This window comes from Lytechinus variegatus, chromosome 16 (genome assembly GCF_018143015.1).
Source record: "Lytechinus variegatus isolate NC3 chromosome 16, Lvar_3.0, whole genome shotgun sequence".
In the NCBI taxonomy this organism is placed as follows: domain Eukaryota; kingdom Metazoa; phylum Echinodermata; class Echinoidea; order Temnopleuroida; family Toxopneustidae; genus Lytechinus; species Lytechinus variegatus.
In genome coordinates, this window is record NC_054755.1 from 180,840 (window position 1) to 200,085 (window position 19,246).

The 19,246-nt window shown below is 34.8% G+C and overlaps 1 protein-coding gene across 1 annotated transcript in view; it reads left to right on the forward strand.

The window, feature by feature from the left end:
• Positions 1–3,702: 3,702 nt before the first annotated feature.
• The window catches only part of LOC121429773 (phosphatidylinositol transfer protein alpha isoform-like), a 33,523-nt gene continuing 17,979 nt past the window's right edge, over positions 3,703–19,246 (forward strand). The window contains exons 1-8 of the mRNA XM_041626992.1: positions 3,703–3,886; positions 8,720–8,753; positions 10,859–11,028; positions 12,369–12,468; positions 13,357–13,440; positions 14,739–14,831; positions 16,127–16,204; positions 16,368–16,463. Coding sequence (XP_041482926.1) covers positions 3,852–3,886; positions 8,720–8,753; positions 10,859–11,028; positions 12,369–12,468; positions 13,357–13,440; positions 14,739–14,831; positions 16,127–16,204; positions 16,368–16,463 — 690 coding nt within the window. The 5' untranslated portion in view covers positions 3,703–3,851. The remainder of the gene's footprint in view (positions 3,887–8,719; positions 8,754–10,858; positions 11,029–12,368; positions 12,469–13,356; positions 13,441–14,738; positions 14,832–16,126; positions 16,205–16,367; positions 16,464–19,246) is intronic.

Genomic DNA, 19,246 nt, shown 5'->3' on the forward strand with positions numbered 1-19,246 from the left:
TATATATATATATATATATATATATATATATATATATATATATATACATGTATATATTGTGAAATGGATGGATAAGGAGAACAATGGTAGGCGTAGCTTTAATCATTGTTCTCTTGATCCAATTATTTCACAAAATATTTAGATAAAAGACATTCGTTTTCTTATATTATGGTATCTTTTACAAATTATTATGTACCATACTTGTGGAATATAACATTTCATTTCCCTAAAGGCGTTTTCCCAAAGCACTAGGAGAAAATATTCTCCCGAGGCGAAAATGTAGGGAGTTGAAATTTTATTTGTTATAAAAATAGACAAGGCTTTTAAGTGTTTAAGCTTTTAAAGATTTAGTGACGCCAGCTCAGTGAATATGCCTCCGTCATTTACATTCTGCGCAGAAGGTAATTTAATATTATGGACCTATAAGAAATGGACGATTAACGCGAGCCTTCGACTACCGATTACCAATGTGTATATCTGATAGGCAAAGAAACTTTTTTTTTCTCGTATTTTGCGTTTGTTGGCCATGTAGGCTCATGCTGTGTATCTGAATATACCTTTTAAACAATATGCTTCAGATTTAGAGCAGCAAGATTAAAAATAAGTGATATAAAATGTATTATTATCGATTTGCACATTTCTGCGCACACATAATGGCCAAGAGAGCGAGAGAGACGCGTTCACTACAAGCTATGTGGAATATTATGAGGAAATTAACCTCCAAAAGTCAGGAAATTAACCTCCAAAATTCACCAATCGGCCTTTATCTTTAAATTTGCATATATTTTTTTTCAAATGAAACTCATTGAATTAAGATTAGCAGATGCAAACCAGAACTGTACATCAATTTTCCATGGTTTCATTGATTTGTTTTCTTCTGTGCATACAGTTTTTGCAATATCAATATTTTGTCATGGAAAGCTTTTGTTACATCATTGACTAATTGACGGCGACCATGGTAGGATCACAATAGCTAAATTTTATGAGAATGTTATTCAGTGACAGTCACATCATTCATGAATTCATTAACCTCCGAATGTCCATCTCTTATAGGTCAATGGTGGATTGACGTTCAATGAGATAACCAACATCTTTGGGAACCTAGAATAAAACACCAAATGCGTCTACTAGCGACTGGTATTTCCCAGTCAGGACAACATTCTAAGGCATATAGGTTTAAACGCAAGTCAAAAATGCGCGCTGTTGATTGAAAATCCAAGTTGCGTGTGATGAGTTGCATTTGATTGCAACTCTTTCTTAAATGAGCCCCTGGACTGTATCCTGCTATGAAAGGCATGCTTACATAATATCTTATGTGAAATTATCCTATCATAATGAAAGAAATGAAAGATCGTTCGACCAAAGGCCCATGAGGTAGCTCAAAACTGGTCTATACTATACTCAGTTATATTCACTGGTGTATAACAACAAACCTTGGGGGAATCCCGGGCCTGTTGCATGACGAGATGAGCGATACGTAGGAACGTTCTAGGACCATTCTTTCGAGATAGGAAGATTGGCGACAAATCAGCGTAAACCGTTTCACGACGGCAATTTTGTCTTCCAAGTCCGCGACATCATGTAATATCGATAGTATCGGAAAAATATTTAGTCTTCATTGTCACCTGAAACATTTATTTCGGAATGACGACTTTTTATGAAATCATTTATTTCAATAAACTAAGATCAAATGATGTTTTATTTATTACTGATTGTAGAATTGATGTATGGAGCTTACTTTATGAGGTAAAAAGAGAAAAAAATTTAAAGATTCGCAAACATAACTGAATAAAATCGAAATTTTCATCATTTCCTTTATTTAGAACGCGGTGTCCTTTTAGAGACACCTTCCATTGATATTTCAACAAAAGAGACCCTTGTCCTATCTAAAAATCAATTAAATTAAGTAATTTCTACATTTCATATGTTCAGTATTCTCTATTTTTTATAAAATACTTATATATAATGATAATTTTGCAAATTATGCGTTAATATGTTATTTGTGAGGTAAAATAGGGTTTCAATGGAGTAAACAAAATCAACAGTGTCTGATTGTATGAGACTAAAAAGGAAAATATGAGAGGCTGTGTGTGAAAAATCTAATCATTTATTTTATTTGTCAAATATTACGCAAGACATAAAAATGTGATTGTTTAGAGTATAAACATACAGTTGCATGATGAGCAACCGAAGACAGAAAAATATGAACATTGCTGACAACATGTCCAAGTGAATGCCTTGCAATGATAATTAAATTATAGAAAAGGTTGTGCAATCCTCGATGGAAAAATACTATTAACAGAAATAATGCTAAAAATTCCAACGATCATAAACATTGGTCATATTTAAAGTTGATCACTTAATTTATGGAAGTTTATACAAAATAAGGTTTAAGAATATGCAAAATATATAATGGTCAACATTTCAAAGTGAAGGAGTAGAGACTACCGTGATTCTTTTAACATGACATCACATAGGAGCAAAAAGGGCCTACCCGACGATTTAAAATGCGCCTCTTCGTATGGACTTTCCATAATCTTTTCATTGATGAACTTATCTTCATGATGATTGTGATGGATTTGTAACCTATAGGCCTAATCTGTATCTTAAATTTAATTAGCTATTTTGTTACTGCAGATTTTTGTTTGTTTCACTGTTTCACATCTCAATTAAGTGATCCCAAATCCAAGAATTAATTTTCATTGATAAAATTAATCTCATAAACAAATAATAATAATGAAAATTAAATAAAAATATAAATAAATGATTTAGCATGTTTAACATCCTAGTTTTGTATGGTTTGTTTTTTTTTTTTTTTTTTTTTGCTGAACGTTATAAACACGTTTTTTCCTTACATAATTTCTTTTAAAGAAATTTATTTTCATGTTTAATTTATAATGTGAAAGCATGAGGGGTCAGAGAGATAGTGCCGTCCATTTCGATAGTTCAAGTTTATTTTTTTAATGGAAAATGGGTCGGTATAGGACGGAAAGAGAATGAAAGAAAACATATTTTAAAAAAAAAATATACGGGGCCGCACATTACCCCCGGAGAGGTTAAAATGGCATCCGTTTTTGGTCGTCTTGTTGACCTGAAACTGATGACCACTAGCCCCCATATAAAAAATAACTTGGCGCCATCCCAAATAAATGCATCATCAACCCCTAAAAATATAAAGGTGATATGTCAGAGTGGCTTGCCGTAACCGCATTTTCTCTCAATGACGACGGTGGCGGGCGGTGTGCAAAGAAGATTATGCCTACGTAGGACATGTCTGGAGGTGTCTTTCCAAGGACCATTCTTCGTATCGCCCAAATCGGCTTTGTGAAACAGTTGAGCGATATCTCGTTCTTACGTAGAATGGTTCTACGAAAGACCATTTCATGCAACAGGCCCCTGATCCTTGCAGCTATGACCACGTGATGGCGTATTGACCTCTTACTGATTCGAATCTTTTTAACCTGTTAATTTACTCTTTTTTAAGATTGATAAAATATCCTTTTTGATAACTGTTGTTACATACGACAGTAAGTATTACCTTCGTCCGCCCTTGTAGATTTAAGCCCATTCTGTATCTTCAAGATTTTTTTTATATCAATACAAAATCTCCTATCCCTTTTGTAATACGACAGAGAAGCATAACCCGCACCCTTGACCCCGTACGACTCATTGTATCATAAGACGCACCACTGGTTTTTGATGAACGGTAGTTCATCAAAACCAGAGTGCTTTACACCAAGAACTCATATCAGCGAACTGAAAAAATAGGTCTTACTTGCTTAGGGAGTCATTTTATTCATCGAACATTTCGAGAAATTCGCGACAAAGTAGAGTGGACTGATCTAAATACGATGGAAGGAGCACCTGGTCCAGTTTATAGAATATAGTACGTATCAATAGATATATATTCACTACAAGTTGATCGATTTCATGCATTTTGTTTGGATGTTTTTTTTCTTCTACTTTGTTTTAATGTTAGGTACGGGATATATGAGCTCGTTTTTTAATGGGAGACCAAATGTTTGTTGTGTTTTTTTCTTTCAATTTTAGATTTATTGGACAAATCAAAATCAATTCCAGTATGATTATTCTTTAAAATCAGAGTCCAATTTTGTTTCAAGTATTGTTTTTTGCCAGCCCATGTTCGTAGCAGGCTTAACAGAAGTAATTTTAGTTTATCATAACTTTATGAAGTAAATGAACATTGAGTTACTCGGTTCCAATTGAAGAAACGTTTATAAAACATGATGCATATTTTATAACCTTTTTTGGGTGGGGGCTTTCCGCCACCAATGCTTACAGGGTGTAAAGAGCTCCAGGAGATCCAAGCTTTAACTGATATGGCTCGCCTGAGCAATTTCTTTGTCACTGAAATCAATACACGCGAACCGCCAGTGGACCGCGCCATGCAGCGCCATTAGAACGCATATTTAGAGAATGAAAGTGGGTGTGGCGTGCCTTTGAATGAAAAAGGATGACGTTCAATGGTCGCTATCAAATAATTAGTGAAGCATTATCACCCCTAAAGAAATGCACGATAGCCGAATTCCTTATCACTGTCTGAAGTGTCTAATTATAAAGTGGAAGAAACGGCGATCAAATTTTATACAACGTATTCAAACATAATTATCTACCTTTCGAATGTTACAGCTATAATGAAGGCTTGGCTGAAAATGTTAGAATTCCTTACTGGCTGACCAGTTCGTATTTATTTCAACGGACCTGTCATTAAAAAGTATATTTGCACTCCTTTCTTCAATAGGTGATTAATGGTAATTAGTGGTGATTCAATAAAGATTAGCACAGATTAAAAAAACAAGATGGCGAGTTGTTGAATTTCATTTTCCAGGTGTAAATTCTATTTTTCTTTTAATATTCAATAATCTAATTAAGCCTTAGAACATAATATGTATTCTAACTAGATTTATTTTATCAGGATTGAATTATGGTTGGTGATAAGAGTCATGATGGCGAATGTAACAACATGACATCTTATCACGAGACCACAAAATCAATGGTTTAGCCCAGTTTATTGCAAATGTTTTCGTTAGTATTTCCAGTTATGGGGACCTTCCAATGTAAATTATTTTCCAAACAACGTGAAAATAATACTCTGTAGAACCATGTAATAGGTCCATGGTATAACAAGCCTTTCATAATTGCATTATACGATTCAATGCTTCTAGTTCAAAGTATCTGAATGCGTTCATGTGTCAAGGTTGCTCCCATTGTGTCTCATAATGTAAGTTGTATATTGACAGGGGAAGTTTCGATTAAGTATGATGGGGGCGGGGCAAGACTCCATTTTGTTTTTCTTTTTCAATTGGATTGTGGAGGTAATATACAGGACCTTTGACTCTCAATTTTATTTTCCTCTTAGGCTATCTCCATTTTACCTATATTTATTTTTTTCTATTTGTCACTATTTGGTCGCACCTGTCACATCATATGTAACACCACCCCCTGCCTTCAGTTAAAACGATTCGCCTGTTCGATTTAATTTTTTTTAACAACGATATAGTTGGGTTGCATATTTCATTAAAGTATGATTTTGTTAATCAAATAATGGGTAACATTGGGTTGAATAGGGCTTGATTAAATGTTATTTTTTTAATTGAAGGAATTATCGCGTTCTGAGACTTGATTTTAGTATCCATCATAATGGATTATACCATTGATATTGATAATATCAGTATCAACTGCAGAGCCTTGGGAACGATTTTTTACAGGGGTGCTGATGTCAAGGTTTTACTACAAAATTAAGGTCATTTTATTCCCGAGAAATTTGAAAATTAACAAGGGGCACCATAAATTGAAGGTAATTTTGGTCCCGAGAAATTTGACAAGCAAAAAGGGGGTTTTTAAACTACAGTGCGTATCAAAAAAAAGTTTACACTTTGAAAAAGCCATGGAAATTAAAAAATATATAACATGTGAGTAATTTTTCCACATATAATCTTGGGTTTGGGTCTAATCTATCCAATGAAAGTAAAAGTTTTGACAGAATGTTACACATGAGTGAGCACTGTCCATTTTTGTAAAACTCGCAGAAATCTGGTTGCGCAGAAATGCTCGTTTTCACGCTGTCTCAAGGGGAAAGGGCGAAATCAAACTTACCTTGCAAAACATTTCTCATACATTTCCCTTGCATTTTTAGTCAATTGAAATAAAACGGATGCTTTCAAGCACTTTGTAACAATTTTGTCACCCAAATTGAAATTTCAACACTTAGAAAGCACAACCTTTACCCTTCTTGTGCCAGCTGGATCTGAAGACATACCTGAATATGAACAAAAGTTTATATCAGACATCTCAAGCATTTTTCACTGAGTTTTTATCACCTAAAATGGGTTTACATTTCATTTTTCATTTTTTCACTTGTTTCTCCACACTTTTCCCAAGCTTGACAATGATTAACAAAATTAAAATCAAGCCTAAGCCTTTTCATGTTAATCACAGCTCAGTGTAAAGCGAATATCGTCTCGATGGCCTGGGTGTGTGGGGGAGTGGGGTGGGGCGCAATGCACTCTTCTAAGTGTTTTGGGCTAGGAAACAAGTTTACAAAGGTAAAAGATGTCTTCAAGTCAATTTTACTTGCTAAATTCCACGTTTTCTTAATGATTAAGGTCTACGTTTATTTGCATAACTGTTTCAAAGATCTGCGCAAATCATTTTTCACTAAATTTTCAAAAGTAAGTGGTGCTCACTCAAGCAGAAATATTTTTCGACAGTTATATCGTCATTTGTTTAAATGAATCTGTATCAATGTTAAAATGTGGAAATATCTTCATGACATTACAAATGTATAATGTTACAGGATTTTTTTTCAAAGTGTAAACTTTTTTTGATACGCACTGTAGAATGTAGGTCATTTCGGTTATATTTTCCATTTTTTCACACCTACCATGATACCAGGAGATGCTGCATGTAGAGAATAATACACGCAGCACCACCAGGAAAATATTGAAGTGATTCGATCAGCACCCCCTGCTTCCCAGGCCAGGGCCATGATTTACTTTGAAAAGGGAGCTTTAATCAGAGCCGAGCTTGTATTGAGCACAGTAAACGTAACATGTTTTTTTAAGAAGCGCTGACGTGTGTAATTCCGACCTGTGTTATTTATCAGAGTGGAACGATTCTTCAGCAGAGAAAATGAAACACAACCGAATGCAACGAAATATTCCAATCGATTTTCTCACATTCCTTACGCTGGCAATAACGGTACAAGATTTTGAATTATTTTTATTTATTTATGAGAAAATATTTATACAGGATAAAAAGATTGGCTGAATTGCTGTTTTACATCAATTTCCTGATTTTAAAAGGATAAAAAACATATAAAGTTAAGTTAATTATATAGTTACCGTACTTATATTTCAAAGAAAGGAGAATCTTGTAATTGGCGCATTCTAGACCCACCGGGGAACTGGCTAATATCCACTTTCTTTATCCCTTCCCCCCTCCATACCTGATGATTTACAGCTGTATACATATCGGAGTTATTAATCAAGATGAGCAATGAAAAAGTATTAATTTTGGCTTTTGAATGAAGAAAATGATATGCAACAGCGGTTAATATGATGTTTTTAAACATGATATATAAACCCAGTCTCTTTGAGCATGTATTACCAGGTGTTAATACGGCTTTTTTATTCAAGGAATTTCTTCCTATCGAGTATAGTAACAACATCTGGATGGATAATGCCAAATGTAGATGAGTGCCATGCCAAATGAAGCAAGTGCTGCGGTTAGATTTTAACCCTAGACCTTGTGGTTCAAAGTCCGGAGACTTATCTACTGAGCCGAAACACCTCACGATTTATACATGTAATAAGTATTATTTCTAGCTGCATTCATATTTTATGTGAAGATGTCATGTACTACAGTTCATAATTCTGTTGTATCCCAATTCAAAAATAAAATGACGCTACGGGAAAATATTTTATTGCATTTGAATGATGAACTAAATTATTGTCGATGCAAATGTTGTGTAGAATTACGATTTTTCTTTAAAGCTGCTTATAGGGATGGTCTAAGCTGGAAGGATTCATATCTCAATAAATATAGTAAAATTCACAAAGCAAAATGCTGACAATTTGATCAAAATCGGATAACAAATAACGAAGTTATTGAATTTTAATTTATTTATTCCGGTGAATCAGTTCTAGGCATGTCTTTATGAATATTCATTAGGTGGATTGATAATGTCATATCCCCACTTGTTCTTTTTTATTCTATTATATGACATTAGGTTTATTCAAAATCTTTCTACCAAGAACTAAAATAATTGGATGGAAAACAAGTGCATTAGTTATTTATTGCCGCAACTTATTTCATCATAATCGAGACACGTCATTCACATATGTATGAAATAATGAAACATTATGATTTCATGTAATAATATAAGAGTAAGGAAAGTGGGGATGTGACATCATCAGTCCACCTAATGAATATTCATGATGATGTACATGTTATAACTGTTTTCACAAAATATTGATAAACTTATATATATATATAAGTTTAATAACTTCGTTATTTGTTATCCTTTTTTGATGAATTTTGCAGCATTTTGCTCTTTGAATTTTACTCTATTTATTTAGATATATATATTTTCAGCCCGGACCATCCCTTTAAAAACTACCCTAATAGAAATCACAATGGGCAATTCACTTTTTATGTACTGACTCCTTTCACCGACTTTTTTTTCATTCATTCACAGCCGTATCGTTCTTCCCTATCTATCTTCTGAGAAGGTTAGTATAATGTATTCAAGTTTATGTTTAGATTAATTAAAAGCACCCTTCTTGTTTAAATCAATTGTAAAGTAAGTTTTGTTATAAGCATCCAAAACAGCTTTTTCATTCTTTAGATTTTGAAAAATTTCCTCATCTATTCACTGTTAGTTCCCAAGAATTATTGTCACTAACATAAACCTTTCAGGTCATTATATAAAATTCAAAATGTCGCTCGCACTACGCGTTCGCAGTAACTCAACTGTTGACTGAGATAAATAACTTATCTGTTTACATGGGGCTTAAAAATCCAATATTCAAGTCAATATGCTTCTCGCGATTGACTTTTCGTTATTAGTTTTAGCGAGATATATATCCTGCGTATTCATAATTTTCATAAATGAAATATTTGTCAGCTCGCGCTACGCGCTCGCATCAATTGTTTAATTAGATAGCCATTCAGTTCGTGATTGCAAAAAGTGCTTAGAACGTCCAGTTATCATATCAGGATGTCAAAATAATTCAGCTCGCGCTTCACGCTCGCATTATTTATTTGGTGAGATTTCATCTTCATAGCCCAATGCAAACAGTTAGTCATTAACAGATCCCTTTTCAAGTCAGTAGGGTCTATATTTAAAAGAAATAGCTCGCGCTTCTCGTTCGAATTTGAGAAATAGGCAAACCATTTGTGTGTTGCCCCCCCCCCCCCCCTCAATCAATGTTCTTTTGCCTCCTCCTGGGTTAGAAATCCTGGACCCGCCATTGCGGTACGCATAGTACTCCCTAACATTTCTACAACCGAGAACAAAACAAAAAAAATGAGAAAAAATGAAAGCAGATGTAAGATATGTTTTTTTTTCTCAATACCATGTAAAAATCAATCTCAATGTTAGATTCTCATGAAAAGATAATTTTTTCTCGCTCGTTTTACTCGCTCGGGACTTACATTAAGCTTTTTTGGCTGCGCACGCCAGACTGTGCCCTCCCCCTCTTTTTTGTACTTGTCATGCATCGAGATTCGCCCCAATGGGAATGCTCGGGGCACAATCATAAAAAAATCCTGATCATACCATGATATGACCGGGAAATTTTTGGCTCTTGCCAAGCCCCCCCCCCCCCCCCCCGGCCACCGATCCTTGTTACGCACCTGATGCCTGATGTTCATGATTAAAAGATGCTCGGAATGCTCCGTTTTTTATTGTCTAAATCGTACCCCAAAAATAACTCTCGCTCTGCACTTGCATCCATAATTCAAATTAGATCCATTCTGTCCATGATTGCAAAAATTAAAGTGTTTAAAACGTTCAATCTTAGGTCAAATATCAATAAAAAAAAATGATTAAAAAAAAACACGTCAGAATATCATTTCTAGCTTGCGCTAGCGATTGTTTAGTTAGATACCTTTCATGTTCATGGTTACAAAAGGTGCTTACAATGGTAAGGTACAGGTCGGAATATCTCAGATTTTAAGCTCTCGCTTCGCGCTTGCATTATTTTGATTGGTGGGATATGTATCCTCCTTATGAGCCAATGAATGCAGTCCTAAACGGATTTCTTTTCAATTTTCAATTTCAGCTCATCTATTGATCTTTAAATATACACATCTTGATCATGATTTTTTAGGAAAAAAATGCTTAGATTGTTCAATATTTCAGCTTTGGATACACGAGATATCTCATTTAGACAAAAAAGGGTGCTTTTATTGTTTATTTTTATTTTAAATGTTATTTGAGGGCCAAAACAAGTTGTCTCCTTAAAAGAAATATTGGGGCGTCCCCCCCCCCACTCACACTCCGCTTTCGTGGCCTTCATTAATAAAAAGTGAGAGAGAGTGTGTCACACTGCTATGATGTATAGTAAGCCTAAGAGTTAATAAAATAACAGATTAAAGACCTATCGCTTCCCATTTCGTGTCGTGCTAAATGTGAATATAACTGAATCATAGAAATTGATTATATACAAATGAGTTCAGGTAAGTTGCTAAATAAGTAGGCAAATAATGATTCATAATTCTCTTTCTAGTTTTTAAAAGTTTTTTATCGATGCAATGTTCGCATTCAACACTTCTTCGTGATGTTTAGCATGAATTCAGTATGTTAATTGCAGTTATATTTTCATTTTTTAAGGCTCATATCGGACTGTTATACAATTTGTGTAAGAGTTCTTGTGAGGAGACTGGTGGAGGGGAAGGTGTGGAGATGATTGCGAATAATATTGCTGATAGTACCAGATTCCCTAAAAGGGTGAAGCCAGGAGAACAAGTATATTATTACCACAAAATACTCCATCTAGCATCGTAAGTTGAATTTTCTTGTACAGATTTTTCTAATTATTGTCAGATATGCATGTGATTCTTAGAAACAAGAATATCAATCCTCTACGATGTTAAATATAAGAGCAAATGTTTTCGAAATGAAAAGCTTTTTCCTAAATAAAAGCCAGGTTGCATTATGGGTGTATTTTTGAGAGGGTTACACTTTACAATTCTAATAACAAAACAAAGCCTAGGAATGATTTTATAGGGGAGCTTGGCCATGATGTTCGTGCTACTGTTCTTTTCATTGATTAAAGGGCAAGTTCACACTGACAGTTGTTTAAAAAAATGAGAAACATGAAAAAGACAATCAAAACGATGAAAAAAGTATCAAAAATAAGAAAGTTATCAGTTATATATTTATATACATACATAATATATATGTATATTCGTGAAGTTTTTTATATCTGAGCGATTGTCAGATTCTTTTCTCTCTCTCTCATAGAAACATTAATAATGTCCATTAATGCATTATTTGTAGATCTTTAGAAAAGAATGTCATTGCATGACACCCTAAACTTGTTGAATGGGGAGCTGCTCGCATATGTGACCTTCCAAATCCGTGGAGCGATGTGGCCCAGTGGATTAGTCTTCGGACTTTGAAACACAGGGTCGTGGGTTCGAATCCAAACCATGGCGTAATTTTCTTCGGCAAGAATTTTATCCACATTGTGTTGAACTCGACCCAGGTGAGGTGAATGGGTACCCGGTAGGATTTATTCCTTGAATGCTTTAGTGCCTATATGGCCGCTCGGCTACAGCCGGGGTAATAATAATATACCAACTTTATTTCAGCGCCTTGAGCACATAATCAATGTGGATTTGGCGCTTTAGAAATACTGTATATTATTAATATTATCATTATTATTATTATCATTAAATCAAAACTTTAATGGAGGACCAAAACCTTCATAATCATTAACTTTTACTCATTTTTTATTTCACGATTTTTACATTCGAGTGAACTTCCGTTTCACGGTTTGTGTTTTGCCATGGCTAGCTCCATGGAAAAACACAATCATAACCCAACCTCATCATTCAAGCAACATATTAATCTTTTTTTAAGAGAGAGAGAATTAAAACAAAGTTCTCGATTTTTATTAATCAAATATGAATATTTATACATTGATTTTAATATTATGTCAACTTTTTACGGTATCCATCATTCAATACGAGATCTGTGATAATTCTGTATTTGCAAGTCTAATCTTATGCACTTTCAATTTTGTTCATATTTGAGTTGAATTTTTTCAAGGTTAATTGATACTCCACTTGAATGTGATGTTTATCATGTATCTTTTTAATCTTTTATTTAATTTCAGAAAAGTGCCGGCATTTATAAGACTTCTCGCACCGAAAGGATCATTGGAGGTACACCAGAAGACTTGGGACACATTTCCTGTAATAAGATCAGAATATAGTGTAAATACTTTATCATTCTTTTTATCCTGACCTCATGGTGACATATTAATTCGTGGAAAACAACCACATCTCACATATTTCGTGACTTTAAAATAGCAGAAGAGATGTAATCCACAAGTGCTGCCCCCCCCCCCCCCCTTCCCCTTTCTGTTGAATACAAAATCTTTCGTCATTATCGTACTTGACATGAAGGACGAGGTGATACTTTGATATTTTTCTAATCGCCAAAAAAAAAATTGAGATAGAATATAGCCATCATGTCAAAAAATGTTAGAAATTTGTTTTGGTTATTTCTGGCTAGATCCCCCATGGGGTTCCGGCATTCATCTCAAGGCCGCCGCACATCTTACGACTGTTGGCGATTCGATTTTGGAACAAATCGCATTTTGCTCATTATCTGAAAATGTGAATGGAACATTTCATTTTATTTGGGGCATAAGTTAATTTAGTGAATACTAATATAACCATTTTTGAAGATTGCAGGCCTTTATTTTGGAGTAAAGGCCAAAATTGTTCCAAATCGTACCAAATCGTACGACTGTTAAGACGTCATTACGACTGGATATTAAATTTGCTTTTATTCTAAGATGGATGATAGCATAGTCACAGATTTGAACATAGGTATTCTTACGATGATTTCGAACACTGCACAGTAAGATATTCCAAGTCTCAGTATTAGCATCAAATTCTACTACGTTTTTTTCTCCATAATTGAGTCGCAGACCAATCGTAAGGTGTGCAGTCGCCTTTAAACCACCATCCCCCACCCCCACCCTCCACCATCCCACATCCCACACCTCCACCCTCTCTCCATTAAGAAAAAAAATACTCGTATATGGTATGAAATGGTATAGTTCTTTTGATTTTATCGATTGTATTATTCTACAGAATCCTGACTATATGAAGGATGGCTTTATATTTATTCGTCACACAATATTCCAGGACAATGACAAAGCCAGTATGGCGGACAGCGTAAGTCTGTTTTTGCTTATTCTTCGTTTTAATTTGATTGTTCACTCTAAAATGAGAAATGTAAAATCAACATTTGGAAGATTGGACGAGTGACAAACTTGGCTGAATGTTGCATTTACCACTTCAAACAATTCGACCAAATATTTAAGGTTAGATTTAACATTTAGTAAAGGTTGTAACTCGAACCTTTTGAAATTTATGTAGATTTAAAATTTCATTTTTTAGAGTGTTTGTTTGATCAATTTCTTTCATAATGAAAATGGGGATGTTGGTTTTAATCAATGTAGCCGAGTGGTAAAGTACTCTCGTTACCCACAAGTATATCCATCTGGGTGCATATCCGGCCAGTGCCCCTCCCTTATTTCGGTGACATAAATCTCTGAATAACCATAATTCGGGAGTGAAGACCCCCTTTTTTCATGTTTTTTTTCCTTTTTCTTCCCATGGCCCCCTCTGATCTTTTCTCTACACTACTTAATTGAGGCAAATTTAAAAATTAGGCATATATAAGATTCACTGCTCGATTTCTTTCGTCAACTTCAATAATTCGTACATTGATGGGATATGATAAAAGGACATAATGTGAAAGATCCCAATCAAATCAAATATCTGTTTCTAAATAATACAAAATGAGCTGGGACTAAAAAAAATCAGCTCGCGCTTTGCGCTCGAATCAAACACGTACGGTCTTAGTGAATTCCTACAACATGCCTCAGAATGCCCCTCTACAGATCTTAATTTTATATATTGTCAGCTCGCGCTTCGCGCTCGCATATATTTTATTATGTGAGATACTCATACAATTTCTCCAAATAGTGCACCGTGTGTTTAGGTTTAATGCTCAAAAAATCATGACCATAGTGATATATGTAAGCTCTTCGTGGATTTCAAAAAATAATCCTTGGAAATGTCCCTGTTTGAGTCAATATAATAAAAAAAACTTTTCAGCTCACGCTTTGCTCTAGCATTTTTTGTAAAGTGAGGCAGGTACGTATCATGATTACAACCTGAATTTGTTCATGATTACCGTTTGGAGGATTGAATATAAAAAAAAATCAGGCCGCACTTCGCGCTCGCATTTTGATCAGTGAGATACATATCCGTTAAATGGCACAGTCCTTAAATGTGTCTAGTAGGTCAGTATAACTGGCAATTGAGCACGCTTCGAGTGACTCAATTTTTTGCTGGTGATATACCATGACCCACGAGACGCTACTGATGAGAACTGTCAAGAAGTAGAAAAAAAAATTTTAATATTATCATCTTACAAACTAAGCTCTTTATTAATCCTTTTACAGGTGTTCGATAACATCAGTGTCATCGGTGAGGATAAAATTAAGCAAGCAGCAATAGTTGATATAGATATTGTCAATGATCCTGTTTCATCAGCGGTAAGAAAATAATATTCATATTTAGTCAGTTGTATTGTAATATTTTATAATTTTATACCACTTTTCAAAAGTAAGAGGGTGTGCGAATTTTAAGTGAGCATTTTGGCACTTTTTTTATCATTTTTTTCGTCTTACCCAGTATATCTTTGGGTGACGAAAATTTTATAAATTTTTTTTTTTTACTATTGAAATGACCTTGAAACCTATCTAAAACTTTGGTACACGTTCAGTATTGTGAACTACACTCGAGTATCATCGAACATTACAATATTACTCAAACATACATGTAGCAGTCAAGGAATGTTTTGCAGATTAGAATATCTTATTTTGCTGGCCGTCAGGATTTGAATCCCGCCCACTTGTTTTGATAGTGCTTGTATTTTCATCTAAAATAGACATTTGAGCACCTACTTTACATATTTAGTATCTTAGATACTAGAAAGCTATAATGGCAAAGATAACGTAAAATTATCAGCTCATTCAACGCTTGAGAAGGCGTTTTATAACAGGACAAAACTATGCAGATATTCCATTAAAATAGAGCGCCCTAATGAATAGATTTTTTTATCTACAATCGGCAAATTAGTATCGAATGAAACACATTTTTTTTTAATTCAATTCATAATATCCATTTCAAGTATGAAAGTACATGTATATGCAACTTTATATATTTCTCTCGAACGGACGGGGCTGGCAGACTTATCTTGTATCTATTTATATCAAGAAATGATGTATCCATTATGTCCATACATGATTTATAAGGTATGTTCGTGTATAACATATACACGTTATTTTACAGAAAAGAGAGAAGATTTTGCAGAAAGCACTAACAGAATCATTGTGTAAATTCATAAAGCTGGAATTTTTCTGCAATTTAACAGAAGAGGTCTGTTTAAAAAGGACAAAGGGTATTATATTTAAAGAAATTTGTAAGATTCCATATACATCAAATTTCCTGTAAGATTACGCAATATAGATTACAGGTGTTCTGGAGACTCTACTGCAGGAACTTCTTTTATTTTAGGATAAATTTTCTAACAGTGTACATATTGAAGGTAGGACAATAATGTAACATCGCCAACTAAACGGTTGTGAAATAAAACGGTTTTTCAGAAAAATATGATGTTAACAAAACTGATTTACGTTGTGTGGTAAGATGCAAGATTATCATGTTCATTAATAATGTTGGTATTATCATTATTTTTGTTATCATAATTATCAGCATTATTATTATTAGTAATGATATCAATATTATCATTATTATCATCGTCGTCACATCATCATTATCATTGCAGGATTATAGTGAAGAAACTGACCCAACAAAGGTCCGGCTAGAAAAAATTAACTGTGGACCTCTGACATCTGACTGGAAGGTAAGAATCATTTCCTTCTTCTACACCCCCCCCCCCCCTTCTCTACCTCTCTCTCTCTCACACACACACACACACACACACTCAGTCTCTAAGTAGTACGCCTACACTTTTCCCTACATCAATAAATTTTGTACACTTTCATTCTCCCCCCCCCCCTCTGCAGGAGAAGGAAACCAAGTTTATGACTTTGTACTTATTTGAGGAGATTGAGTTCAAATGGTGGGGATTGCAAACTAAGGTTCAGAGTGTTATGATTAAGGTAAGTTGAGTTCATATGTTGGGGATTGCAAACTAAGGTTCAGAGTGTTATGATTAAGGTAAGTTGAGTTCATATGTTGGGGATTGCAAACTAAGGTTCAGAGTATTATGATTAAGGTAAGTTGAGTTAATACGGTGGGGGTTGCAAACTAAGGTTCAGAGTGTTATGATTAAGGTAAGTTGAGTTCAAATGGTGTGGGTTGCAAACTAAGGTTCAGAGTGTTATGATTAAGGTAAGTTGAGTTCATATGTTGGGGATTGCAAACTAAGGTTCAGAGTGTTATGATTAAGGTAAGTTGAGTTCATATGGTGGGGATTGCAAACTAAGGTTCAGAGTATTATGATTAAGGTAAGTTGAGTTCATATGGTGGGGGTTGCAAACTAAGGTTCAGAGTGTTATGATTAAGGTAAGTTGAATTCAAATGGTTTGGGTTGCAAACTAAGGTTCAGAGTGTTATGATTAGGGTAAGTTGGGTTCAAATGGTTTGGGTTGCAAACTAAGGTTCAGAGTGTTATGATTAAGGTAAGTTGAGTTCAAATGGTGGGGATTGCAAACTAAGGTTCAGAGTGTTATGATTAAGGTAAGTTGAGTTCAAATGGTGGGGATTGCAAACTAAGGTTCAGGGTGTTATGATTAAGGTAAGTTGAGTTCAAATGGTGGGGATTGCAAACTAAGGTTCAGAGTGTCATGGTTAGGGTAAGTTGAGTTCAAATGGTAAGGATTGCAAACTAAGGTTCAGAGTGTTATGATTAGGGTAAGTTGGGTTCAAATGGTGGGGTTACAAACTATGGTTCAGAGTATTATGATTAAGTTAAGTTGAGTTCAAATGGTGGGAATTGCAAACTAAGGTTCAGAGTATTATGATTAAGGTAAGTTGAATTCAAATGGTGGGGATTGCAAACTAAGGTTCAGAGTGTTATGATTAGGGTAAGTTGAGTTCAAATGGTGGGGATTGCAAACTAAGGTTCAGGGTGTTATGATTAAGGTAAGTTGAGTTCAAATGGTGGGGATTGCAAACTAAGGTTCAGAGTGTCATGGTTAGGGTAAGTTGAGTTCAAATGGTAAGGATTGCAAACTAAGGTTCAGAGTGTTATGATTAGGGTAAGTTGGGTTCAAATGGTGGGGTTACAAACTATGGTTCAGAGTATTATGATTAAGTTAAGTTGAGTTCAAATGGTTTGGGTTGCAAACTAAGGTTCAGAGTGTTGTGATTAGGGTAAGTTGAGTTCATATGGTGGGGATTGCAAACTATGGTTCAGAGTGTTGTGATTAAGGTAAGTTGAGTTCAAATGGTGGGGTTACAAACTAAGGTTCAGAGTGTTATGATTAAGGTAAGTTGAGTTCAGATGGTGGGGATTGCAAACTAAGGTTCAGAGTGTTATGATTAAGGTAAGTTGAGTTCAAATGGTGGGGGTTGCAAACTAAGGTTCAGAGTGTTATGATTAAGGTAAGTTGAGTTCAAATGGTGGGGTTACAAACTATGGTTCAGAGTATTATGATTAAGGTAAGTTGAGTTCAAATGGTTTGGGTTGCAAACTAAGGTTCAGAGTGTTATGATTAGGGTAAGTTGAGTTCAAATGGTGGGGATTGCAAACTAAGGTTCAGAGTGTTGTGATTAAGGTAAGTTGAGTTCAAATGGTGGGGTTACAAACTATGGTTCAGAGTATTATGATTAAGGTAAGTTGAGTTCAAATGGTTTGGGTTGCAAACTAAGGTTCAGAGTGTTGTGATTAGGGTAACTTGAGTTCATATGGTGGGGATTGCAAACTAAGGTTCAGATTATTATGATTAAGGTAAGTTGAGTTCAAATGGTGGGGTTACAAACTATGGTTCAGAGTGTTATGATTAAGGTAAGTTGAGTTCAAATGGTTTGGGTTGCAAACTAAGGTTCAGAGTGTTATGATTAAGGTAAGTTGAGTTCAAATGGTTTGGGTTGCAAACTAAGGTTCAGTGTGTTGTGATTAGGGTAACTTGAGTTCATATGGTGGGGATTGCAAACTAAGGTTCAGATTATTATGATTAAGGTAAGTTGAGTTCAAATGGTGGGGTTACAAACTAAGGTTCAGAGTGTTATGATTAAGGTAAGTTGAATTCAAATGGTGGGGATTGCAAACTAAGGTTCAGAGTGTTATGATTAAGGTAAGTTGAGTTCAAATGGTGGGGATTGCAAACTAAGGTTCAGAGTGTTATGATTAAGGTAAGTTGAGTTCAAATGGTTTGGGTTGCAAACTAAGGTTCAGAGTGTTATGATTAGGGTAAGTTGAATTCAAATGGTGGGAATTGCAAACTAAGGTTCAGAGTGTTGTGATTAAGGTAAGTTGAGTTCAAATGGTGGGGTTACAAACTAAGGTTCAGAGTATTATGATTAAGGTAAGTTGAGTTCAAATGGTTTGGGTTGCAAACTAAGGTTCAGTGTGTTGTGATTAGGGTAACTTGAGTTCATATAGTGGGGATTGCAAACTAAGGTTCAGATTATTATGATTAAGGTAAGTTGAGTTCAAATGGTGGGGTTACAAACTATGGTTCAGAGTGTTATGATTAAGGTAAGTTGAGTTCAAATGGTTTGGGTTGCAAACTAAGGTTCAGAGTGTTATGATTAGGGTAAGTTGAATTCAAATGGTGGGGATTGCAAACTAAGGTTCAGAGTGTTGTGATTAAGGTAAGTTGAGTTCAAATGGTGGGGTTACAAACTATGGTTCAGAGTGTTATGATTAAGGTAAGTTGAGTTCAAATGGTTTGGGTTGCAAACTAAGGTTCAGAGTGTTATGATTAGGGTAAGTTGA